This window comes from Marmota marmota, unplaced genomic scaffold, assembly GCF_001458135.2.
Source record: "Marmota marmota marmota unplaced genomic scaffold, marMar, whole genome shotgun sequence".
NCBI classification, from domain to species: Eukaryota; Metazoa; Chordata; class Mammalia; order Rodentia; family Sciuridae; genus Marmota; species Marmota marmota.
This window is the reverse complement of record NW_026000019.1, coordinates 25,882,696-25,909,181: the sequence shown is the minus strand read 5'-3', so window position 1 is coordinate 25,909,181 and position 26,486 is coordinate 25,882,696. Positions and strand designations below refer to the sequence as shown.

At 36.6% G+C, this 26,486-nt stretch overlaps 1 protein-coding gene across 5 annotated transcripts; it reads left to right on the top strand.

The window, feature by feature from the left end:
• Positions 1-200: 200 nt before the first annotated feature.
• Hsd17b7 (hydroxysteroid 17-beta dehydrogenase 7) lies at positions 201-26,144 on the top strand. 5 transcript variants are annotated; one of them, XM_015491910.2, is made up of 9 exons: positions 201-325; positions 2,376-2,579; positions 6,178-6,270; positions 8,106-8,220; positions 10,011-10,205; positions 16,404-16,508; positions 17,309-17,365; positions 21,261-21,359; positions 25,485-26,144. In XM_015491910.2, exons 1-9 carry the CDS (start codon positions 291-293, stop codon positions 25,587-25,589), a joined length of 1,008 nt encoding a protein of 335 aa, XP_015347396.1. In that variant the 5' UTR covers positions 201-290; the 3' UTR covers positions 25,590-26,144. The 5 variants fall into 5 exon arrangements, with proteins under 5 accessions (XP_015347396.1, XP_048666071.1, XP_048666070.1 ...); XM_048810113.1 differs by having other exon boundaries at positions 219-325; positions 2,448-2,579; XM_048810114.1 differs by lacking the exon at positions 6,178-6,270.
• The last annotated feature ends 342 nt before the right edge of the window (positions 26,145-26,486 follow it).

Genomic DNA, 26,486 nt, shown 5'->3' with positions numbered 1-26,486 from the left:
TCCTGGATTGGCTTGACGCTCTGCGTCACGCGGCTCCGCCCCTCGGCCTATCTCACTCCACCCGGCCTAGGCGTTGCGCGCCGACGGCGGACTGAGATTGGCAGGCACGGTGTGGAGCCGATGACGCAAGAGTCCCGATCGGTCCCCCATTGGTGGGCGTGCGCCTGGGTGCAGCCTCTCTGGGGGCGGGGCGGGGGAGAGGGGAGGTTCCAAAGTTAGTATGAATTAGCAGGGGTTCCGAACGCTGAGGTGGAGACCTGCTTTACTGCTCGGCTCTTGAGTGTGCGAAGATGCGAAAGGTGGTTTTGGTCACCGGGGCGAGCAGGTGAGGGCTCTTTGGGGATTGCAGAGGCTGCGTTCTGGGGTCGGAGGGAGCAGAAGCCGGCGACCTGCCTTTGACAACCCGGGCAGTTGCCTGTCTTTGAATTTGCTCCTTTGGGGACTTGGGCCGAGACCCCGTCCTACTATTCTCTGGTTCCTTCGCCAAGGTATGGGGCATGCTGGCCCCTTGAGGTACTCAGAAACTGGTGCTTTGAATTAAAACATGGCAGTGTAAGGGAGAACTACACCACCAGTAAGTCGTCAGGGTTGCTTGTGATTATCAAGGGAAAAGGAATATTCCTACGCGGACCCTGCACACGCCTTTGACCCACTCTGAAGTATATACACTGTGAATTCCTGAAGTTTAGTTCGGTGCTGAGCACGTGGCCATGTCTTGAGCTCCTAGTTTTAAAATTTCAACATCCATGAGCATTGGGAGCCCGCGCGCGGTGGGGAGCTGGTGTCTTATTTCATTTCACACAGCACTAACACATACTCTGTACAGAGTATATGATAGGAACATAGGAAAAAATGATTCCTGTTAAGGCATAGTCTAGTGCAGAGTAATTAGCTCATAATTTTCCGAGATTGATCACCTGGACTCTCAGCCTCCTTTATTGACTGACTGTTTTACTTCTCATTTGTACTTTCACAAAGAATGTGTGGAGGATGAAATCAATCAATCCATTTTTCTACTAATTGCTTTTTGGCGTTTTGAGAGATTAAGACAGAAAATATGGTAAATGTCATTTAAGATTGCCCTGCTTCAGTTATCTAACCATATTCATATTTAACTAAATCAGTTATGTAGGTGTCTGCCATGCACAGTTTTTCGGTATGCCCTCTACTACTTTGCCAACGGGGGATAAATAAAGCAGGATTGACTTTTTCATATATTGTGATATGTGAAATTTTATATTTAAAGTCCTGTTATTCTTTAGTGAAGATGAATAAACATAACATACTTGATGCAGTATTGGTAGGGCCAACATATTACTGATGGTTTCAGGCTCTTTTTGGAGTTCTAATAGTTAATTTATTGCCCCGGTTTTCATTAGTCCCAGCAGATGATCTGACTGCTTTCGCCATCTAGTGGGAAGTTTTATAGTGCTCTTTCTGAAGTAGTTTATTTAAAGTCTAAGCATACTTGTCCCTGCCTCCCTTTCTTGGTCCCCATCTAACATTTATTGCTACCTCCTACTCAATCATACTGAGTTCTTTCTCTTTGTATTGGTTATTCAGTCACAGTAATAGAGAGGGACTTATACCTCCTGCCTGTCACTGATGCCTCTTCCTGAAAAACTCATTCATTCCCTTATCAGGGATTTCTGGTACTCCTTATAGTGGCCATGATACCAATAGGTGCCGCAGCCCGGCTGGCTGGGCAAAATAAGCGGAGGGTGACGAATAACTTGTGTACGTTGATACAGCAGGAGTGGGAGCCGTTTATTGCAGGACAGGAGCAGTATTTATACATTCCACACAGCTTATCTAATTAGCATAAACTAGATACATCAGTCAACCAATAAGGAATCTCCACACTTAATGGCTCGCTTTTGTTACTTCTCAAACCACTCCCTCTGGCATTTTGCCAGGCACCATCCAGACTTGTTTACGAACTCTAACATTCCCCTGGCAAAATGCCAGGTGTTATTTTGACTTATTTACAGACTCTAACAAATAGGTGGCGGAGCCCTGGACCTTGAAGAATGTAGACAGCAAAATAAACCATAAGCACAAGAAACGGCTAATAAAATGCTCTTTTCAACACTTGCTAGTAATGTATCACTTTCATGAATAGCACAATAAGTACATAATGAAAACCAGTTATTGTGCCATTGAGATTTTTTTGAATGGGAGAAACAAACGAGACATCATCCTGAACAAATGACTATTAAAGTGGCAGATTCCTCTTTTCTTTAAATAATGCTTAAGTATTTTTTTTTTCTGTCTCTACTCCTCCTTGGAGCTCAAGTTGATACAGTCAGAAAGAAATGCCTTTATTTAGCACCATCTGAATTTACATATATCTTGTACCTGAATTGCTTTCTCAGTGGCATCGGCCTAGCCCTTTGCAAGAGGCTTCTGGCAGAAGACAATGAGCTTTACCTTTGTTTGGCGTGCAGGAACACGGGCAAGGCAGAAGCTGTCCGTGCTACTCTGTTGGCCTGTTACCCCACTGCTGAAGTCACCACTGTGCAGGTGGATGTCAGCAACTTACAGTCAGTGTTCGAGGCTTGCAAAGAACTTAAGCAAAGGTATGTCTCCTATTGTCACATTTCTCTCTCATGTGATTGTGTAACATAATATTTAATAAAATATCAAAGGATAGGAAAACTTTGAACAGGTAAGAAGTTAGGCTGAGGAAATCTGTAGAGTGATCCTCAATACATCTCAGATTCATTTCAATGCTTCACATTTTCATTCTCAGTCACGAAGATAAATTTGTGAATATACCCTGATATATGGTCAGTTGTAATGGCTTAAATTAATGTAACTCCTTTGATATTTGAACCTATTTTTACATATTTCTTCCACATAACAAATTCACTAATTGATAGGGAGAGTATTGATATTTAACACTTGATGAAACTAATACAGAAATAGGAGTGATATGCCTAATGGGATCATGTGACTTTATCTGGTTGGGCTGTTCTAAAGCTCAGTTCTCTTCCTTGCTCCTCAGAAATCTTTTTCCCCAGGCAGTAAAGATTTCTTCATATCTGTACAATAATTGTCATGTGATAGGCATTTGATGAGTATTTGGTATATGAAGGAATAGAGTCCTTGGGTGTTTAATTTCCCTGGAAGTGCACATAGAATTGTGCCTCGGTGCACAGTACATTTTTTTCTGGGTTCAGAGGATCCTTTCTTTAAATTCTAAGAGGAACTTATGATCCCAAAAGGTTATAAATCCTACAGTAAAAATATGTGTGAGCCATAGTATTATCCACATTGATTAATTTTCATTTCTTTTTAAATAATTGAGGCCTTTACGAAACAGGGAACTATTTTATTTCCTTGCACAGTAGAGGAAATGTGATAGATACAAGGAAAGTGTTCTTGGTAAAGACATTTCCTGGACAGTAATACTTTGCATTTTATTTTTGTGATTTCATAGTCATTTGCATTTCCCTGTCACAAATGCACAAGTTATGAAGCAAAAGCTGTATTTTTACCCCACTCCTGTTCTCTATGGCCTTTGTGCATCTAGTTTCTCTCTCTTTCTGAACTCCTGGAGTTTTCTGTCACATCATATTTCTAAAAAAAAACAAGGAGATTTTACAGGTTCTACTTTCCAATAAATTGTGATATGTTTATACCCCTTATTCTTCCATAACTTAGAGAGTCTTCAAGCCTCTGAAACTGCATGAAGATTCATTATAGAGTTACAAACAGGACTTAGAATCAGCATACTACAAGTGGCTCAGCCACATCAATGTTTGCAGAAGCTCAGTTCACAATAGCAAAGCTATGGAACCAACCTAAGTGCCCTTCAACAGAGAAATGTAAAGAAAATGTGGTATATATACACAATGAAATATTACTCAGCCGTAAAGAAGAATTAAATTATGGCATTTGCTGGTAAATGGATGAAACTGGAGACTATCATGCTAAGTGAAATAATAATTCAGACCCCAAAACCAAAGGCCAAATGTTCTCTCTGATATACAGATGTTAACACACAATTGGTGGTGGGGTGGGGAAGAATAGAAGTTCATTGGATTAGACAAAGGGTAATGAAGGAAGGGGGCGATGGGAATAGGAAAGACAGTAGAATGAATCAGACATAACTTTTCTGTTTATATGTGAATACACAACTAGTGAAACTCAACATCATTTACATCCACAAGAATGATATCCTAATTAGAATAAGCTATACGCCATGTATGTATAATATGTCAAAATACACTCTACTATCACGAATATCTAAAAAGAATAACAACAACAAAAACCTGAGTCAGGAGAGAAATTTGCAGGCCTTCTTTCCCCAGACCTTCCTAGCCAGCTAGTTATCTTACCTGTATAAATTATTTTTTCCCTTTTTTGGTGGAAAAGAACCTTCATCCTTTGTGAATAATGGCCCATGTCAATATAATTGACTTTTGAGATATTAAGTTTTCATATTTGTAGTATGGACTATTCTCAGTTGCCTCCAAAGACTCAAGATATTTGGTAGTCTATTGCAAATTTAGTAATATAATGAGATATTTAGTGATTTAGCACAAATTTAAGGCTGTGTAACAGAAGGGAACATTGAAGAGGGTAGTTGTCTCAGTTGTCTGTCGTCAACTTTTAGTGCAACTTTGATGTATTTGTTTAGTCCACAAAATCTCTCTCTCTGGGATGGGCAGCATTGCATGATTTTAGGAAATGGTGGTGATAGTGATATTCATGAATTTGGGAATATTTGAAAGTGTATAGATAGATCTCTTGCCTATGTAGACCCTACATACTATACTGTTGGTTCTGGTCCTGAAGTAAATTTGAGACGAGAGCTTGAGAAGGATCCCTTCAGCAGCACCATCCCTGAAACCTGGTCTTTCCATCTGTAATACTCTGTTTTATTAGATATGTGCAGTTTAAAACTCATAAGAAATAGTGATTCTCATTTATCCAGAATAGAGCAACTGTGTCAATCATTTCATCTTTGAAAACATTTTGTTCTTTTATTGAAGCCAGAGCTTAATTTGATGTAAACAGTGCAATGTTTACTCTTCACTAAGCATTTTGTCTTCATTCCTAGCAAAATAGATTAATATTCTTTGATGGAAGTTTGAAAATTAGATAATGGAACCACAAACAATAGCTGGAACTATTTATTATCTTTGTGGCCCTTGTGTGATAAACTGATGGTAATAAGATCAGTGTTTAAACAGCTTAGTAACTAGAGTCTTTTGAGTGTTAATTATTTATAAGATGAATAAGAAATACTTATGTGTGATCTGTATTGGCAGCTATATATGTATTTCAAGGTCCAGTTTTAATAGCTATGGCCCTGTCCTTCTGTCTACACAGAAGACACAGTGTGTACATAGAATTATAGGAATTATTTTTAATGTGCATGGTACCTTTGAGTACCATGAGAAGAGGCTCCACTCATCTTGAGCCTAGTTCAAATGGGGTACACTTAGATTTAGGTTTATATAGGTTTAAAAATGAAAAAGTTTTCTCAAGTCAGCATTTTACAGTTCCCTCCACAAGTATTCTGGACCGAACTTTCCAAGAATATCTTACCCCCATTCAGCTCTTATAATGTCACCGTATGACAGTGAACTTTCATCATTTTATGGTAAATAGTTCTTGTCCATGAATGCTGAATGGCCTCCGTGTGGGTCCTCCATTTTAGTAGACATCTTGGCCTTTAGATTCCAGCAGTGATAGGTCAGGCCAGATCTATTATATGTGATATAAATTTTATTTGTCAGCTAGGGGGATGGTAAGCTAATTAATTAGCCAACTAACTAAATGCAAGGAAAAAAACCTTTGCAATAACAGGAAAGCAGATTAAGAGAGGGTTGCTGCACTCCCTAATTGGGAACCTGGAAGGGTTTATTGATCAGAGAAGATTTGACTTTCGAGCCCACGGAAACCAGTGTCAAAGCAGAGAAACAAAGAGACAAACAAAAACCAAAAAAAAAAAGATAAAAAAAGAAAGAAGAAAAACTCAAACATTTACTGGGGCTAAGAAAAAAGAAAAATGCTATAACCCTGTCTTATTTATTTATCTTGAAGTGGCCATCTTAATTAGCCAGAAAATTTTTCTGTCCTTGGGCCTTCAATACGCTAGAGATAGAATACACTACCTTTTGTCTTCATTATTCTAACAATCTTGTCTTAATGTTTTACTTGCAGGTTTCAAAGATTAGACTATGTGTATCTAAATGCTGGGATCATGCCTAACCCACAGCTAAATATTAAAGCATTTTTCTCTGGCCTCTTTTCAAGGTAATCTCCATTTTCTAGATGAATTGATTGAAAGAAAGGTATTTTTTTTTTTTTTCCTAATTTTGTCTTTGGTGTGTTAAATTGTGGGGAATGAAAGGCAAAGGAACGTTGGGAAGGATGAAATCATAGAAAGCAGGTGTTACAACCAGGTCATGAAAGAAAAGCATTCATTTTTTTCATGCACATTCCTTCTTATGGTATTCTAGGTCTCTAGGACATTCCAAGTGGTTGGATGTTTCAGGATGTCGGGTTTTGGTCTGCCTGAGTGTGCTGCCTATTTGCAGAAACATTTCTACGTTAGAGTTCTCAGGGAGACTCCAGGCTCACAAAGGCTGCTTTGGAAGCTGTTCCTTAGCTGTATGTCAGGTGCTCTGACTGGTAGCTGGGAGAAACGCAAAGAACTAGTGTTTACTTGGGAGTTTCTCGATACACATTGATGTATTGGCTTTCAAAAATGTTTACCTGGGGCTGGAGTTGTGGCTCAGTGGTAGCGCACTTGTCTGGCATGTGTGAAGCACTGGGTTTGATCCTCAGGACTACATAAAAATAAATAAATAAATAAAATAAAAGTATTGTGTTCATCTACAACTAAAAAAAAAAAAAGAAAAATGTTAAAAGAAAAACCTGTTTACCTGGGTTGGGAGCATAGCTCTGTGGTAGAGTGCTTTCTTAGTATGCTCAAGACCCAGGGTTTAATCCCTAGTACTGCAACAAACAAACAAAATCATAAACCAGAGTAAGAAATGTCTTATTTTGTGACTCAGTACACTTACTTATAAGTACATATTTTTATTGCATGCTAATTACTGCTTTTCTTGCATTAAAACATACACAGACAAACCCCACATTGTAGTGGCACCCCCTTCTTCACAGGAAATCTTAATTAAGTTTCTCTAGAGACCCTCACCATAATTGCTCTTAGACTATCAGAAAAAAGTTCTGAAAGAAGTTTTTAGGCAGGAGATATGTTTGCTGAAGCAGAGTGTGATAAGACTAACCCAAACACTGGAGAAATCCTTGAAAACCAACTGCTGAAGGAAAAGGGAGAAAAACTCTCCCTATCCCAGGCACTGCTTTTTACAGAGAATGTCCTTGATTTATTTGTATCTAGGTTGGGTTAACTGCCAAGTACATTAGAGAAAAAACAAACAAAACTACTTTTATGTGGACTTCTACAGATTGTGAACCTCTGAGCTCCCCCTCCCCCTGTACACTGGGTATAAAATTCTAGATATTTCTAAACTCAGTGTTCAGAGGAAGAATTCTTAGGCGAGACCTACCTCTGAACCCTGCAGCCAATAAACCTGCTTCCTGCTATTCCTCAGTGTCCAGAACACTGGTCTTGACCTGCTAAATTGATTGCATAGCAAAACAGCATATTAGTATGTTCAATGCTCTAAAAATTCCTAGTGAAAAAACAAACCTGCCTAATTTTTTTTTTTTTTTTTAAGCAGTTAAACAAACTGTGCAGGTAGACTTTTCTCTCTTGGCATAGCTGTTTTCCTTCAGAACAGTTTATCTTTATCCTGATTTGGAAAGAGGTGAAGAGAATGTTTGCTAAAAGCAGGTTTTGAGAGACAGGCTTCCTTTTTGGTAGTGTGAATGGTAAGTATGTAAATATTTCCATGAATTTGGGGAAAGAAAGCTTTTATTTTGTATCTCAGTTAATACTCAGAATAACCCTGTCTGAGAAACTAATATTTCTATTTCTGTCATGATAGACTCAAGGAAGCTATAGCTTGTGTGTATGTGTTGGTGGGGGAGTGGGGCAAATGGGGAGTGTCTTTAATTAAAGAAGCTTTAAAAAGTCATACCACTGTCTTTTGCTATTTCAGAAAAGCGATTCATATGTTCTCCACAGCTGAAGGACTGCTGACCCAACAGGATAGGGTCACTGCTGATGGGCTTCAGGAGGTGTTTGCAACCAATATCTTTGGACACTTTATCCTGGTAAAAAAAAGACTTAACTAAACCCACATTTAGTGCTATGATCCTAAGGGCTTGCATGGATACATTACAGTGATTTTTTTCTTTTGTTTTTAAGCTCATTAGTTTATGGTTCGCATTAAATGTTTGAGTATTTAAATATGGTGATCAGCTGGGCAGTGACACAGGCCTGTAATCCCAGTGCTTGGGGTGTCTGAGTCAGTAGAATTGAAAGTTTGAGGTCAGCTGCAGCAACTTAGTGAAATCCTGTCTACAAGTAAAAAGTAAAAAGGCTGGGGACGTAACTCAGTGGTAAAGTGCCTCTGGGTTCAGTCCCCGTACCAGTAAACAAATAAACAAGTCTATAAATAAGGTGATCACTTTATTTCACTTGACTTTTTGAAAACATTGTTTCCCTATAGTAACCTATTGATATATATATATATTTTTCTTTTAACAAGGACTGTAGCGAATCGAGATAGAAAGTGGAAAATGTTTAGTAACCTTTCATAAATAATGTATAGAACTGAGATAAAGCATACCAGTTTTTATTTTATTTCATTTTTTTTTTTCTTTTTGGTACTGAGGATTGAACTTAGGGGCACTTAACCACTTGAGCCACATCCCCAGCTTTTTTTTTTTTTTTTTAACCTTTATTTGCTTATTTTTATGTGGTGCCAGGGATGGAACCCAGTGCCTCACGCATGCTAGGCAAGTGCTCTACCATTGAGCCACAACCCCAGCCCCTCAGCTCTTTTTTATATTTTATTTCACTGAGTTGCTTAGGGCCTCACTAAGTTGCTGAGGCTGGCTTTGAACTCAAGATCCTCTTGCCTCAGCCTCCAAACCACTGGGATTAAGGCATGCGCCACCATGCCCTGCTACCCATTCTTAATTCTAAGTAGTCTTTGGAAGTGTGCTTGGCATCCAATAGTTTGGGATGGTAGATGAGCCATTATTAAACAGTAATACATAGTTAATTTTTTATTTTCATGATTTCTGACTTCTTCAGCATTAGCACTTCGGTGTTATAATTTCAGACATGTATATAAACTTAAACACGAGATGTGTAGCTTATCTAGCATGCTCTATGCTCTTGTCCCAGGAAGGGACAAGGACGGATCATCTATAGAAATTACTTGGAATTTTTCTGGCAATAGAGATTTATGTCTTTTTCCACTTCTAAATCTTTCTTTATTTGATCATCTTTTTATATCCGTATGGACTCATGGATGTACAATTTCTATTTGGTTCTTTCAGTTGGTTCCCCCATCTCTTGTACTTTTATGCCATTGTTTGAGTTTCCTGGTTTTGTTCTAACTTTCATTTAGAGCACTTTCTTTCTTTTGGGCACTGTAGGGTGCTTCTTGTATTTTCTGCCTTGATCCTAGAACAGCTGTTTCTCTAAGGAGATCTGGTTCCTTTTATGGAAAATTGTTATCAGAAAACAAGATCTGGGTGCTTGTTGCTATTGAGATGTCAATTGCTTCATGCCTCTCTGCTAAGGAGATAAGTACGTGCATGTGAACTCATGGATGCATACATATCTATTTTATATGTAACTAATCTGTATTCCTCTAAGGCTGGACATGAGTTAATACTGACGTCTCTAATTTATTCCTCATGGATCATTCTAGCCTCCTTCTCTTTCTTATTTGTGATTTTTTTCACTCTATCAGTGACAAACCTGGTTCATTTTCAATCCATGTATGTAATAATTTAATTCTAGTATACAGATGTAGTACTTTCAAAATTGTTATCCTGTACCCCTCATCAGATTTTGATACTTTTTTGTTCTTTTTTTTTCCTTTCAGATTCGGGAACTAGAACCTCTCCTCTGTCACAGTTATAATCCATCTCAACTCATCTGGACATCATCTCGGAATGCAAGGAAATCTAATTTCAGTCTTGAAGACATCCAGCACAGGAAAGGCCAGGAACCCTACAGCTCTTCCAAATACGCCACTGACCTTCTAAATGTGGCTTTGAATAGGCACTTCAACCAGCAGGTGAGGCCTGTTTCAATGATATGGAAATGGCAGAATAGTAGTTTCTTAATTACAATCTATTTCCTAGTAATATGGCTGGTTTCCCACTTACTATTGGAGTTTAGAGTGAGAGTTGGTAATACATGAAAACTCTGGAACTGAGATGATTAGTTCCTGACCTTTTATTTTTATGTGGTTCATTTATTATTATGTAGTATTCAGGAGCTCCAACCTGTTAAGAGAATGACACTACTAACAATAACAATAGCCACTGGTTAAGTACTTACTGTCAGGGGCTCTACTTTTCATCTTGTTTATTATTTATTGTCTTCCCTGTTGCAGTTAGGTGGGTCTGATTATTACTATTTTTAAATGAGAACAAAAAAATTTTGAGAATTTGAATCATTACTCAAAAATCTCATGTGTCTTATGAATGGCAGCACTCAGAGACGAGCCCAGGCCAGCTGGCTTCACAGTTTGGACTTTTCCCACTAAACTGCACTACCTCCCAGTCAATAGTTATAATGCTCTTTGGGTAATGGTGATTTTAGATAAGACTCCAGAGCTCTTCTTCCGTGGGGATCTGAGTTTAGAGGGTGTTTCTTTGGAGAAGCTGACCCTTGTGAGTTGTGTTGGCTCCTTGTACCCATTGTGGTTTGGAACTTACTGCTTCTTTGCCTTGATTGCCTATGTCTAAAATATTAACTGCAAGTCTCTGATCTTTCTCATGTATATTTTTTTATGAGAGCTGTGACTTAATCAGTCTATTCTAGTTTGAATGGACTAAGTGGGTGGTTACTAGAAGCAGGTAGGCCTTGACTGGAGGGGGTGACTTACTGGTGATGTGCCTTGGAAGAGTTCGTCTTCCTTGAGGCCCCTTCCGCTTTCCGGTTGCCATGAGTGGAACAGTGCTCTTCTGCCATGCCCTTCCACCTTGAGGTTCTGTTGTCACCTTGGGCCAGAGCAGTGGAGTCGGCCAACCTTGGACTAAACCTTTGAAACCATGAACCAGAATCAATGTTCCTCCTCTAAGTTATTCTTATCAGATATTTGGTTACAGTGTTGAAAAACTGACTAACCCTGGGTAATATAAGAATATCTTCTCTAAAACTGGATTTGAATTTTGACTTTGTTACTAGCTTCTTGTAATTTTTGGCAAATTATTTTATCTCCTTATGCCTCAGTTTTCCCTCCTGAAAAAATAGGGATAATAAATGTCTGCCTCATGGATTTGTTAGGAGAGTGGAATGAGGCGATCAGTATGAAGCCATCACAGAAGTGCTGTGTGCTCAGAGTGTGAGGATATTTATATGTGTATGTGTGTGCATGCATTCACACACCCATATATTTATGGGTGTTTGTGAATATAAGGTGTGCTTGTGTGCATGCATACACATGGGGGTACCTGTGTGTGTGTGTGTGTGTGTGTGTATATTTTTGTGGGTATGTATGCATGTGTATGTGTATATGTGGGGTGTGTATTTGTGTAGGTGTCTGTGCATCTTCTTGTGTATGTTCATGTGTTGACTATTATTATTTCATCTTGTGCTCAGTGTGTTGGTCCACTTAGGCACCTCTTTCTAATGTTTCTTGAGATGTTTAAAAACTTGTCACATTGCTTCTTTGTACTCTGGAAACTCCCTTTTAAAGGGCAAGGTCATATTAACTTCTCCTTTCATAGAAAGCTCTGGGAAGGAGGGAAAGAGAAAGAACTGGTGACTAAAACTGACCAAATTATGCTATATAAATGTATGACTATAGTACAATGAATCCTACTTTTATGAATGATTATAATACATGCGTCAATGAAAAAATTATATATATACATAAATGTACACACACACACACATATATATATATGAAGGAAGACCAGAATAGTAGAAGAAGGGGAACAGGAGTAAGAAGGAGAGGAGGGAAAAGGTAATTATTGGGGAATGATTGGAGCAAATTATGTGCCCATACGAATGCACAAAGAATCCCACTATTACATATTATTATAATGTACTAATAGAAACATTAAAAAAAGATCTCCAGGACTTTATTTAAATTTCAATTGTTAAGTAAAAATTGGGATTTCATCTTTTACAGTAAAAGGAGATTTAGCTAATACTGCTCTCTCCTAAAACTTGTTGGAATTGGTTCCTAGCTTACTTTATCTATCTATCTATTTATTTTTTACATGAGCTCTCTTATTTGGGAAAACTGGAAAACCATATGCAACAAAATGAAATTGAATCCCTATCTCTCACCATGCACAAAAGTTAACTCAAAGTGGATCAAGGATCTAGGAATTAAACCATAGACTCTGCGTCTAATAGAAGAAAAAGTATGCCCTAATCTCCATCACGTGGGGCTAGGCCCCCATTTCCTTAATAAGATGCCTATAGCACAAGAATTAAAACCAAGAATCAACAAATGGGATAAATTCAAACTAAAAAGTTTTTTCTCAGCAAGACAAATAATATGTGAGGTGAATAGGGAGCCTACCTCCTGGGAACAAATTTTTACCCCTCACACTTAAGATAGAGCTCTAATCTCTAGAGTATACAAAGAACTCAAAAAGCTAAACAACAAAAAAATAAATAACCCAATCAGCAAATGGGCCAAGGACCTGCCTGAGCAGACACTTCTTAGAAGAGGATATACAATCAATCAACAATTACACAAAAAAAAGGTTCTTAGCTTTTTGGTTCAAGCTTTTCCTCCTTGGCTTTTATAAGGAGAGAAGAAACTTAGAACTACATTAGGAAATTCCTTTTGAAGCTTTGTATTACTTTAAGTGTCAGGTTCTGTATTGGCTACCTGAGAGATTTTAATGATTCATTAATGCAGGCTGTCCTTACATAAGCTACATAGAAATTCTCAAGATCATCACAATTTTTTCCCTGTAACTAAGCATGGAGAGGTGTCTTGTTAATTTCTTTTGCTTATCAAAGAAAGTTTTACATGTTGAAAACCCTGTATTTTTGTTTGAAGATTTCTCATTTGGAACTAAATGTTTTCTAACTATTTCTAGAATGAGAACTTTTCCTTAGCGATCTTTGGGGCAAAATGAGATACTTTTTTGGGGAAGAATTTTTGGGTATAGTGGTGATGAGTTCCAGCTCTTGATATTTTTTTCAGAGAATTGTTAGTTAATCCAAGGAACTCTGAGGAGTGAATGACCCATGTCAGGTACTACCAGTCCTCTGCAGCACCAAATAAATGATAAAAAGCTTCCAGCATCTGTTTGTCAGTGTGCCATCTGTCCATTGATCTGTGTTACCCTGGCACTGCCTTTTTGTTTTTTTTTTTTTGGTTCTGGGACTGAACCCAGGCATGCTATACCACTGAGCCACATCACCTGCCCTTTTTATTTTTATTTTGAGACAAGGTCTTGCTAAGTTGCTGAGGCTGGCCTTGAACTTGGGATCCTCCTGCCTCAGCTTCCTAAAGTGCTAGGATTATAGATGCACGCCATGATGCCTGTCCTTAATTTTTATTTATTTATTTATTTTTAATATTTAGTTTTTAGTTTTAGTTGGACACAGTAGCTTTATTTTATTTTTATGTGGTGCTAAGGATTGAACCCAGAGCCTCATACATGCTAGGCGAGCGCTCTACCGCTGAGCCACAATCCCAGCCCCCCTAATTTTTATTTGAGAGGAAATAAATGAGATTAAATGTAAAAAAAAAAAAAAAATGAGTTAAAATATTCAGTATTAAAATAAGGTAAAATGTAAAAATTAAACTAAATGAAATAGTTTTAACCAATCCCAGTGCCACAGAGCTTTCTACAGATGGCATGGGGCCCTTCTTATTAACATAAGCTCTGTTAGTTGAGGCTGTCTTTCTAAGACAGAATTTTCTAAACTGATGAATCCCAGACTAAGGATCTGATTTAGACATCTTCAGTTGGAGCCCTTCATGGCACCAGAACAGCTCTTTGTTCCTCTCATGCCAGAAACACCCATCTCAAGCTAGAGGTAAGGGTCTTAGGGACCTACAGGGAAACAATACATACTTTAGGTTTGGCTATCTGTATTTACTACATCAGAAACTTCTTGAAGGCAAGGACTAAACTCTGTCAGTCTTTACATCTGAAGTGCTTATTAAGATTGATAAATTGATCTTCAGTTGTCAGTACTATGGAAAAATCAAGTCCTTATAAGGCTCTACTTTTCTCCTCCAGCTTCAAGATTGGTTATTTTTCTTCTTCTTTTTTTTCTCTTTTGTGGTACTTTTTAAAATTGTTTTTTATTGATTTTAGAAATTTTATCTCAACAAACAGTATATCAATAAAATTTTGCTTACACTTAGCATGGATAGCAATATACCTTTCTTTTTTAAATTTGTTTTAATTAGTTATTTGTGACAGTAGAGTACATCATATACAATGGGATATAATTTCTCATTCTTCTGGCTATACATGATGTAGAATCCCACTGGTCATATAGTTGTATATGTACATAGTGTAATGATGTCTAATTCATTGTACTATCCTACTATTTATTCTACTACTCCCATACCCCCTCCTCTCTCTTCACTCCTCTCTACCTAATGTAAAGTAATTATTCTTCCCTAGCCCCACCTCCCTCCATTGTGAATTAGCATCTGCATATTAGAGAAGACATTTGTCCTTTGGTTTTTTGGGTTTGACTTATTTCACTTAGTCTGGTATTCTCCAGCTCCATTCATTTACTGGCAAATGCCATAATTTCATTATTCTTCAAGGTTGGGCAATATTCCATCATATATATACCACACTTTTTTTTAATCCATTCATCTGTTGAAGGGCACCTAGTTTGGTTCCATATTGTAAGTGGAGCTGCTATAAAAACATCGATGTGGCTGCATCACAGTAATATGCTGATTTTAAGTCCTTTAAGTATAAACTGAGAAGTGGGATAGCTGGATCAAATGGTGGTTTAATTCCAAGTTTTCTGAGGAATCTCCATGCCACATTCCATAATGATTGCACCAATTTGCATTCCCACCAGCAATGTATGAATATACCCTTTTCTCCACATCCTCGCCAACATTTATTGTTGTTTGTATTCTTGATAATTGCCATTCTGACTATTTTGATTGCATTTCTCTAATTGTTAAAGATGTTGAACATTTTTTTCATATATTTGTTGATCAGTTATATTTCTTCTGTGAATTGTCCAGTTTCTTAGCCCATTTAATGATTGGGTTATTTGGGTTTTTTTGGTGTTAAGTTTTTTGAATTATTTATGTATTCTGGAGATTAATGTTTTGAGGTGCATGTGGTAAAGATTTTCTCTCAATCTGTAGGCCCTCTCTTCACGTTATTGTTTCCTTTGCTGAGAAGAAGCATTTTAGTTTGAATCCATCCCATTTATTGATTCTTGATTTTACTTCTTCCACTTGAGGAGTCTTATCAAGGAAGTCAGTTCCTAAGCAGACATGGTGAAAATTAGGGTCTACATTTTCTTCTATTAGGCACAGGGTCTCTGATATAGTGCCTAAGTCTTTGATCTACTTTGAGTTTATGAGAGATAGAAGTTTAACTTTATTTTGTTACATGTGGTTTCCAATTTTCCCAGCATCATTTATTGAATAGGCTATCTTTTCTCCGAGGTATGTTTTTAGCACCTTTGTCTAGAATGAGATAACAGTATTTATTTGAGTTTGTCTCTGTGTCTTCTATTTGGTACCATTGGTCTACATGTCTGTTTTGGTGCCAGTACCATGTCATTTTTTGTTATTATAGCTCTATAGTATACTTTAAGGTCTGGTATTGTGATACCTCCTGCTTCATTCTTCTTGCTAAGGATTGCTTTGTCTATTCTGGGACTCTTATTTTTCCAAATGAATTTCATGATTGCTCTTTCTAATTCTATGAGGAATGTCATTGAGATTTTAATTGAAGGGGTGCTATATTTTGTCAAGTGCTTTCCTGCATCTATTGAAGGAATTATATGTCTTTAAGTCTATTGATGTGATGAATTACGCTGTGAGTTTCTTGAAAATAGAGACTTTATCTTACTAGTTTATGCAGCCTTAGTGCCTCTCATAGTGGGTTCTCAGTACCTGATTCTTAAAGTAAAATAGTCCCAACTTCAGAGATGACTTGGGGTATAAATTCTTTGTATCCTGGCTTCCTGGCTTATATATGTATCTCTTTTATTACCTAGTGTATACACTAGCTATAGCTGGACTGAGTCAATGTATGCTGAATTAAAATCATATTGTGTCTCCTCTCTGTGCTTCCAGGGTCTGTATTCGAGTGTAATTTGCCCAGGGACAGTACTGACCAATTTGACCTATGGAATTCTACCTCCATTTTTATGGACACTGCTGATGCCAGTGATTTGGCTGGTGAGTAATACTTCTTAATTTAAGAGTTGGTAAAAGACATAAGAAATTGAACCTGCATGTGTCAGAGTTCTATTTAACTGGAAGGTTTTTATGTTACTTATATGTAGTCTCTGCTCCAAACTCTCTAGCATTACCACTGCTCTAGTATCTGAGCATTTTCTTTGATAATGCACCATGGATCCCAAGAGTTCTGTATTCAGATAATTTTGGGAAACCTGTGTTGTGTTAAGCAATGTTAAGCTGGACTGTTTTTGCATTTTCAATGTGTTTATGAGCATTAAAAGTTTTCAAGACTTGCCTCTTCTGGGAATCTATACACTTACCTTTGGATAAAGTTTAATTTATCAGTTAAGCACTGTACGAGATGAATAATAATTAATAATAAAATAAAAAAATTATAATAATAAAAAGCTTCTCAATAAGGGAATGATTATATATTATATAACCCAGAACTGTTTTCATTTATTTTGCATTTTGAGAATCTTGTAAGACCAATTCCTCTAGTACACATTAAAAAATTGTACAGATAGGAAATGTTCCTCCTGATAGGAGTCAGGAAAAAAAATGTCCCTTTATTGGGCAGGCTTAGAAAAAAGTTCAGAAGTTAAGATGTCTCATGCTAAAAGTAGTTGACTCAGAGTGTTGGAGACTGATATTTCTTTTTTGATGTCTTTATTTTTTTTCAATATTAAAAAATGTTCCATAATCAGAAGTTTAAGTTTTCTTTCTTAATATTAAAGTGAATAATTCTTTTGTGACTCTATTCTAACCCTCTCAAAATGACTGTTTTCTTTTCTCAGCTTCGCTTTTTTGCAAATTCTTTTACTTTGACACCATATAATGGAACAGAAGCATTGGTATGTTTCTCGAGTTTTTATAGCTTGTATAAGGACTTAGCTGATGTGAATTATGAGTTCACTTGTAAAAGAAACAGTTTCAGCTGAAAAAATAATGAGAGATAGTAAGAGAATAAACTGAATAATCAAGGTCCTGTTTAGGACTAGGGTGAACCATCAGGATAGATGCAGAACATTAGGATTGGAGTTTGAAAGTGTAGCATCCACCGTGGCAATGGTTGCTATGATTGTTAGGGAAGCAGCTCTTTAAAAGCAAAATAAAGTAGTGACTGGAGGAGAAACAGCAGTGAAACAATAAGGAGATAAACAAAGCACAATAGTAATTAGGCAATCGGTGGGTGAGTTCCTATGTGGGAAGACTATGTTGTGAGACAAGAATAGGGGAAACAAAATTCATCTTTATTTCCCTATATGAAGGTTCTCTTTCCCCTACTGGTATTAGAGGATCAAGTTATTACCTTATTAGGAAAATAGTAGATTTCCTTAAATCACACCTGGAAAATGAATTACATGTGTTTCCTCATCAGTGGCAGATTACTAGTGAATCATAGTACTCTTTTATGTTGAACACAAATAAAGTCTCTGAATATTTTTCAACACAAAGTTCCAAAGGGAATCTCTATGATGGATCAGAATTGTCATACAATATAAAACTTGTTACTTGTTCTTTGCACCATCTGGTTGAAATCCCACTGTAGTAGAGCCAGTTGTTTGTGTGCTAACTCCATTGAGCTCCTTCAGTAGTTTTGCTCTTTATCCTAGGAATATGGGGGCCTAGCACTGTAGTGTTTACCTTTAGTAGATTCTCAAATCTTGATCAAATTGATATTAACTAAGGAAACATGAAGGAGATTGACTTGATGCTCTTGTTTTGGTAAGCATTGCAGAATCAAATACCTTTATTGCAGGCACACAAGTTGATTGTAGAAGCAAGTGATTTCATATATATATATTTTTTCATATCAGGGATTGAACCCAGGGATATTTACCCACTGAGCTACACCCCAGTGCTTTTTATTTTGAGACAAGGTCTCACTAAGTTGCTTAGGGCCTTGCTAAATTGCTGAGGCTGGTCCCTGAGCCTCTGGGATTATATGTGTGTACTACTGCTTCTGGCCTATACTATGTTTTAATTAATTCTTAATATAGCTGCCAGTTGAGGATAAGTATTAAAATGTAGTCCTTAGGAATTACTCATCTGTGCATCCATAGTACTGAAAATCAAGTCTAGAGGTCAAGAATATATAGGTGTCAGAGGTAATGGGGAATAGTTCGAAGAAAAAAATAATCTCTTATTAATAAGTAGCTTAGAATTATGTTTAGAAAAAAGAGTAAACCCACAAAATACACAAGAAATAAGACATCGTATAATGCTTACTCCAGGAATAATCAGAAAGTAGGACCAGTGAGGGGACTGGAGTAGTTGGAGCAGACTTTGCTCACTGAGTTGAATTGATCTAGGCTCTGAGGGTCAGGAAGGATTTGGATAGGATGACCCAAGTATCACAATTAAAAATATTGTTGTAACTTTTCTATAATTTCCCAAAATATGGATAGGTAGGATAATATCACCTTAAATACCAGCCAGTGATGGTCGTAGCTGCTGGTGGGTGTGGATAAGAATGTGAGCATACCACATGGGGAGAAGCATCAATCTCTTTCAATCTCTAGATGAGTTTTGTCTCCTTAAAAGGAGAGCTTGAACTTGATCTTGAGAGACTTAAAGCCCAGTGATGAAGAGTGAGGGCACTAGAATTACTATTAACTCTGTCCAAATCCCAATTCTCCAGTTTCTGGCTATGAATACTCGGGCATGTTTTTTTTTTTTTACCTACTTGTTTTTTTTTTGTTGTTTGTTTGTTTGTTTTTTGTGGTGTTGGAGATTGAATCCAGGGCCTTGTGCATGCAAGGCAAGCACTCTACCAACTGAGCTATGACCCCAGCCCATCTGAGCCTTTGTATGTGTGTGTGTGTGTGGCTGGGGATTGAACCCCTGGCCTTGTACATTCGAGGCAAGCACTCTATCAACTGAGCTATATCCCCGACCCATTCTAAGCCTTTTATTATCTATAAAATAGGAACTAGATGTAAATAAGAGAAGGTATATTGCAGAGGATTTAGTATATTTCAGCACTTAAGAATTTAAAGGAAATTATTTTAGTGAAAAAAGTATGGGCTGGGATAGATAGTTCAATGATAGAGCACTTGCATAGCGTATATGAGGCCCTGGGTTCAATCTTTAGCACTTGCAAAAACGAACAAACAACAACAAAAAACCAAGTATAGTTCTGACATGCAAATAGATGGATTAAATGGAACAGAGTAGAAAGTTGAGATACAGGCCCATAAACTGTAGCAATTTATTATGTAATAAATAGGACATTTCCAAAATTAGTGGGGAAAAGGTGGGTTATTTAGTAAATGCTTCAAAAAACGTAGAATAGGATTTTTTCTTCATACCTCATACCAAAATAACATTCTAGATAAACTAAGAGATTAAATGTTAAAAAATGTTAAAATATTAAATTACTAGGAGAAAATATGGGGGAATTATGAATGGCTTCAAGATTGTAAATCCTTATCTAATTGCAGAAACAGCAAAAAGAAAAGACTGAAAATTTTGACCAAAAAAAAAAAAAATTGGATGGCCAGAAACTTAACTATTAATAAAGCCCAAAGTTCAGCCTCAAACTGGAAGAAAAATATATATCTGCCACTCTTAGTAAATACAGAGTTTCAGCAAATCAGGAAATGAAGTCTGTTGGAACAATAAACCTTTTTTTCTGTTCATGTCCTTTACATGAATAGAAAGTTTAATGGTTTTTATTGTGTGAAAAGATGCTTAGTCTCACTCATACTAAGAGAAATGCAAATTAAAACTTATTGAAAACTTTTAAAGCTCAGATTATCAAGGATCAGAAAGTTTGATAACATATATATTGAAAAAGGTGTATGGAAATGAGAACTCTTCTACATTGTCAAGGGAGAGTAAATTAATATAGCTGCTAGTAAGGACTCTGGCAAGTACAGTCAAAATATTAAATAATGCATTTACCCTCAACCCAGCAGTTTTATCTGTGGTATTTATCTTACAGATACACTGAAACGTATGAAATGATATATTCCACCATCCATTGCAATATAATTCCTAATAGCAGGGTCTGGAAACAACTTATATATCCTTTAATTGGAACTGCTTATATAAGTTGTAGTATATTCCTAAAATGGGATACTGTGTTTGTTTTAAAACCAGAATGAAGGGGCTCTACATATATAATTTGAAAGTATCTCCAAGCCATATTTTATAAATGAAACATCTATATGTTATCCTTCCATTGAGTAAGAGAAAATGATATAAATGCTTTTCAGTAAATAGATTTTCTTTGGAATAATACACAAGAGTTTAAAAACAAAAAATACTTTCCAGAGAGGAGAGCTTTTTGGCTAGAAAATTAGAAAGGGAGGGAGACTTTTTACAATATACAACTTTTGAATGTTGTCCATGTGTATCCTTATCTATTAATAAAATATTACATCAGTGACCTATATTTTACTGTGATCTACAGACCAGGAAATTTACTTGAGGACTAAGAGAAAAGACATACTTTAGCAAGTATGATTCTTTTGCTGTAAATAAGTTTTCAAAGGATACTATTAAGCGGTCTTTTTTTTTTTCTTTTCAAATTATAATAGCACAAGTTGTGGGTTCAATCTCCAAAACTACAAAAAAGGAAAGGAAAAAAATATATATGAGTGGTTCATGAGATTTTAACAATTAGCTGATGATATTTGAGAGGATTTTAGAAATTGTTTGGGAAGTTCTATAAGGTGCTGATTGTAAATCTCACTCACTTGCACAGAAGAAAGAAATCATTGTCATATTCTTCCTTTCCAGATTTGGCTTTTCCATCAAAAGCCAGAGTCTCTCAATCCTCTGATCAAATATCTGAGTGCTACTACAGGCTTTGGAAGTAATTATGTCACAGTGGAAAAGGTAAATCTGTTTACATTGCCACACTGAAGATACTAGCTGCTGGGCTGAGGGATTGGATCTTGCATTCCAGCCTTAGGCCTTCCCAGCCTCTCTTCCCTGCATCTTCAGGGGAAGACGGCATCACTATTCAGTAGCTTCACTGTAGCTTGTTTTCATTTCTTTGTGTTCTCTCCTTCCTCTGAGCTTTGCATATTCTGTTCTTCCTACCTGAACTGTTTTTATACTTCTTCTTTCATTTGATTGATTTCTGTTTTTCCCTCCGAGCCTTCTGTGACCCTTTAGACCAGGTCAGGTCCCTAAATTATAGACTTCCTTATGTAACACTATTCATCCTTGGGTTATCCTATCATCATATAAGCTTTCTGAAAAGGACTATGCCCCCAGTTTTAGCATGTTATCTTACACATGAAGGTATTGGATAATATGTTGCAAGTTAGGTAAAATAGGAATTCTCTCTCTTTTTTTTTAATCTTATTTTTTTTTTTTTTGGTGGGGTTCTTTTTTTTGTCTTTTTTGGAACTGGGGGTCGAACCTAGGGCTTTGCGAATGCAAGGCAGACGCTTTGCCACTGAGCTACATCCCAGCCCTAAAATAGGAATCTCTATGTGTAGTTAATTTCCATTTGAGTATTCAGTTCTGTTTACAACAATTATCAGCTTTAATAATAGATCAATGTTTTGAAAAGAAAGGGATGGACTACAGAAAAAAAAATCAATATTGTATTTCTTTTTTGGACTCTGTATAATCTTAAAAGAAATCAAGCATGGGGAATTTATTTTGAACTGCAAGAACTGTTGTACTTTGTCATGAGTAAGGTCTATTTCAGCCTCCCATCTGCCTGTCTTATTGTGAGGAGGCATTGGCATAAAATAAAACTAGAGGGAGGTAAGTAAGTCATCTTAGGCAAGTCAGATAAGTAGCAGTGATCTTTGTCTGTAACTCAGTAGTATGAGGTCTGAGGAGATCCATGTTCACTGGTTCCCATGCTATCTGCTTACTAAAAACAAATCTTATGTGTTTTTCAAAATATGTTCTGTGAGATATTAGTTTCTTGAGAACATTTGCAAAAAGCATTTCTTTGAACAAGTAAATTTGAGTGATGCTTCATATTATTCCCTTTCTAAGACATCCACAATGCACATTAGTCCATGAAAGGCTTTCAGAAGTTCAAATAGTTCAGAAATGTGTATGTGACATGTTTAATCCTGGTTTTTCCAAATTGTTCTTGACGATGTGAATTTTTTTCCCTTAGATTTTATGTTCCCCTCAGCATTCCAAAGAATACATTTTGGGGGAACTCTATTGTAAGTTAATTAGTTTATTTTCAAGGTTATAGAGATTATCTGAATTTAGTATAGTATATAGTAATATAGAGGGAATAGTTTTTTTCTCAAGGGGAGAAAGCATTTAATTCTGCAAACTAAAGTAATTCATTAGCATTTTATGGAAATAATGGAAGAAAATGTTTTAATTCATGGATGTCAGCTTTAGTCTTTGTTTTAAGTTAAGGCTGGACTAGAAGAGATCTCTAATGCCTCTTCCAGTTCTAATATGGAAAAAATTGTAATGTGGTTGAATGAATATAAATGTCATTTCTAAAGTGTTAAATAGTTTTTTTAATTGTTAGTTTTTCAATTGTGTGAAGAAAGAACCTGTTTTTAAATTTTAAGCTCTGCATTCCCTTAAAAAAGAACTATCATTGTTTTATAGAGGCTGAAAGTGTTTTACATACATTATATCAGTTAGAATAATATTATTGATTATATTTCCCTGGTTGCTAGGGATGCTGAATATGTTTTAATGTATTTGTTGGCCATTTGTATTTCTTCTTTAGAGAAGTGTCTGTTTAGTTCTTTTTCCCATTTATTAATTAGGTTTTTGTTGTTGTTTTTTGCATTAAGTTTTTTTGAATTCTTATAAATTAATTCTGCATATTAATCCCTTGTTGGAAGGGCAGGTGACAAAGATCTTTTCCTGTTCTGTAGGCTCTCTCTTCATACTCTTAATTGTTTTCTTTGCTGTGCAGAAGCTTTTAATTTGATGTCATTGCACTTATTGATCCTTGGTTTTAGTGGCTTTGCCAATGTCAGCATGTTGAACCTATGTTTTCTTCTAGCAGTTTCAGTTTCTTGTCTAATTCCCGGTCTTTGATCTGCTTTGAATTGACTTTTGTGCAGAGTGAAAGGTAGGGATCTAGTTTCCTTCATCCACATATGGATACCCAGCACCTTTTGTTAAAAAGGCTTTCTTTTTTTCAGTGTATGTTTTTGGTACCTTTGTCAGTCAGGGAAATGCAAATCAAAACTACATTGAGATTTCATATCACTCTAATTAGAATAGCAATCATCAAGAATACAAATAATAAATGCAGGTGAGGATGTGGGGGAAAAGGTAAACTCATACATTGTTGGTGGGACAGCAAATCAGTACAACCATTCTAGGACAAAGTATGGCGATTCCTCAAAAGACCAGGAATAGAATGACTGTATGACCCAGTTATCCCACTCCTTTGTGTTTATTCAAAAGAACTGAAATCAGCATACTATAGTGATACAGGCACATACATGTTTATAGTAGCTCAGTAACCAAGTTAGGGAATCAGTCCAGGTGATAAATGGATAAAGAAAATTTGGTACATATACACAATGGAGTTTTACTTGGCCATAAAGAAGAATGAAAATTTGACATTTATTGGTAAGTGGATGTAACTAGAGAATATAAGGCTTAGTGAAATAAGTCAGACTCAAAGTCAAGGGTTGAATGTTTTTCCTTATATATAGAAACTAGACCTAACTAAGGGGGGGGGGAAGGGTGATAATAAAAGAGATAAAACAAGTCATCTCAGTAAGTCAGATACTTGGCATTGATCTTTGTCCATATGTCAGTAGCATGACATAAAGTTCAGAAAAATAGAAAATAGAAGGGAGATCAGTGAAAGCAAAGGAAGGGGAATGAGAAGGGAGAGGAAAGTGTGTGTGGGAGGGAATCCCAGGAAAATAGAAGGAAGATCAGTGTAGCAGAGGAGGGGGAATAAAGGAGAGGAAGAATGTGAAAAAAAGAAGAAATGCCAAATGACACTGACCACATTATGCTGTGTACATGTAAGAATATACCACAATGAATTTCACCTTTATGTATATTCATAAAACACTAATTAAAATTTTAAGAAAACTATAGATAAACAGAAGTAAGACCTATAGAGTAGAGAAAAAGAAACAGAGGGAAGGAGAAGGGAAGGCAAAGGGGAAGTATTGGGCAACTGGAGTGGAACAAATTAGACGCCATACTTATATGATTATGTCAACATGAACCCCATTGTTCTGTGGAACAATAATGCACTAACAAAAAATAGCAAAAATGGAATTTTCTATTTAAACACAAGAATTTAAAATTACAGTAAATTAAATAAGATAGAATCTTAGATTTCTTTCAGGTAAAAGCAGTTTGGAAAAAGGCAGCCTCAGGTTGGCACGGCAGCTCCACAAATTGTCAGGCATCCAGGCATCCTATTGTTATTGATCTGCTGTCCTTAGCGTATGGCCCTCACCCTTCTGGTTAAAATAAACAGTATGCAAGAAGGAAGAAAAGGGATGCCCTATTCTTTTGAAGAGACTCCAGGTCTCTTCAGTGAGCACATACATCCCATTGGGCAGAACAGTGTTACATGGAACCCATAGCTTCCTTGGAAGTAGGAAATAGGTAATCTTTCGTCTGGACAACTGTGAGCTCAGCAAAAACAAGGGCTCCTTTAGAAAAGAAGATGGATCTCGGGAATCGCTGTTGGAAATTCTGAATTCTCTCGATTTTCCTCTTTTGTGCTTTTCTTTCATCATTGGTATCTTCTGTAACTGAAACAGGGGAGTTAGGGTAGATAGCAATACTCAGATATTTCAGTCTTACTGTTTAAGGTGAGCAGCAGTAGATTTGGTGAGTGTTGAAGTTCAAATGAGAATTTTTATAGTCTCGGTTTCCTAATAATCCTCACATGGCAGCCACCATGCCCTTTTCTTCTAACTCCTTTGTTTTTAGTTCTCTTACATATGTAGAATGTCATCCTTTTATACACATGTATTTGTTTTATTTTTTCTTCTTTCTTGTCATTGTTTTTTTTGGCTTCTTTTTCAGATGGACATAGATGAAGACACTGCTGAAAGGTTTTACCAAAACTTATTGGAACTGGAAAAGCGTGTTAGGGTCAACACCACTCAAAAATCAGATCACCAGAGCTGACAGTGACACTCTCTGGAACATTGACTACCTTCTGTGCATTCTGGGACACATGGCTTTCCATTGAGCTGGGTGGTATGCATTTGTATGAACTGTGAACTCTGATTATCTCTTTCCTTTCCTTTCAGAATTATCTCCAAGACTGTTTCTGTGTACATATGTGTGTGTATATAAGATTGGTAAACATATCAATTAGATATTTTCTAGAATGGTGCCACATCAAAATTACTAGAATCACTAATAGAATATCTGTATTATCCTTCCAAGTGGAAACGAGTGATAAGGAATGGACTTGAATAATTTTGACACAGGCACATCTTGGACTTGCTTTTGGCTTGTTACCAGCGAAAGGAGGCACTGTCCACTCTCTTGAGTGGCAGTTTTAGCTTTATTCTTTTCATTATGAGCAACTTTTTCTAAGGTCCGGTGCTTTATTTCCTTCATACACTGCTTCTAATGATCCTAACCTAAGATTATTAGAATCCAAACAATCCTACTATGGATGTTCATGTAGTTAATCTCAGGAATAAAAATATTTATGTGTTTGGGTCACTTGAATTATTTCTTTTATTTTAAAAATGTCTTTTATGATATTGGGTTCGTTCATAGTAAAAGTGGGCTTGATCCTTAACCCCATTTGTAGATTTGTTTATTAGGGACCAACTCATTTTCATAATCATATTTTGGCAGATATAAACTTACTGCCAAAATTTTACTCATGTTAAATTTTAGTAACATTTTCTGATTAAACAAGTTGCTAATAGAATGTCTACTGGTATGAGGTCCACTGAGTAATGGAGGAAAGTGTTTAATTTACATGTGCCACATAATTAAGCAAAACTTTTTCTTTATTAATCTTAAAAAGGCCAGACTGGAGTCCTCATTTGATATGAAACAAAT

Coding starts and splice junctions, on each gene's coding strand:
- Hsd17b7 (XM_015491910.2), top strand. CDS start 291: ATGCGAAAGGTGGTTTTGGTCACCGGGGCGAGCAG. Junction 6,271..8,105: donor TTCTCTGGCCTCTTTTCAAG/GTAATCTCCATT, acceptor TTGCTATTTCAG/AAAAGCGATTCATATGTTCT. Junction 17,366..21,260: donor ATAATGGAACAGAAGCATTG/GTATGTTTCTCG, acceptor CTTCCTTTCCAG/ATTTGGCTTTTCCATCAAAA.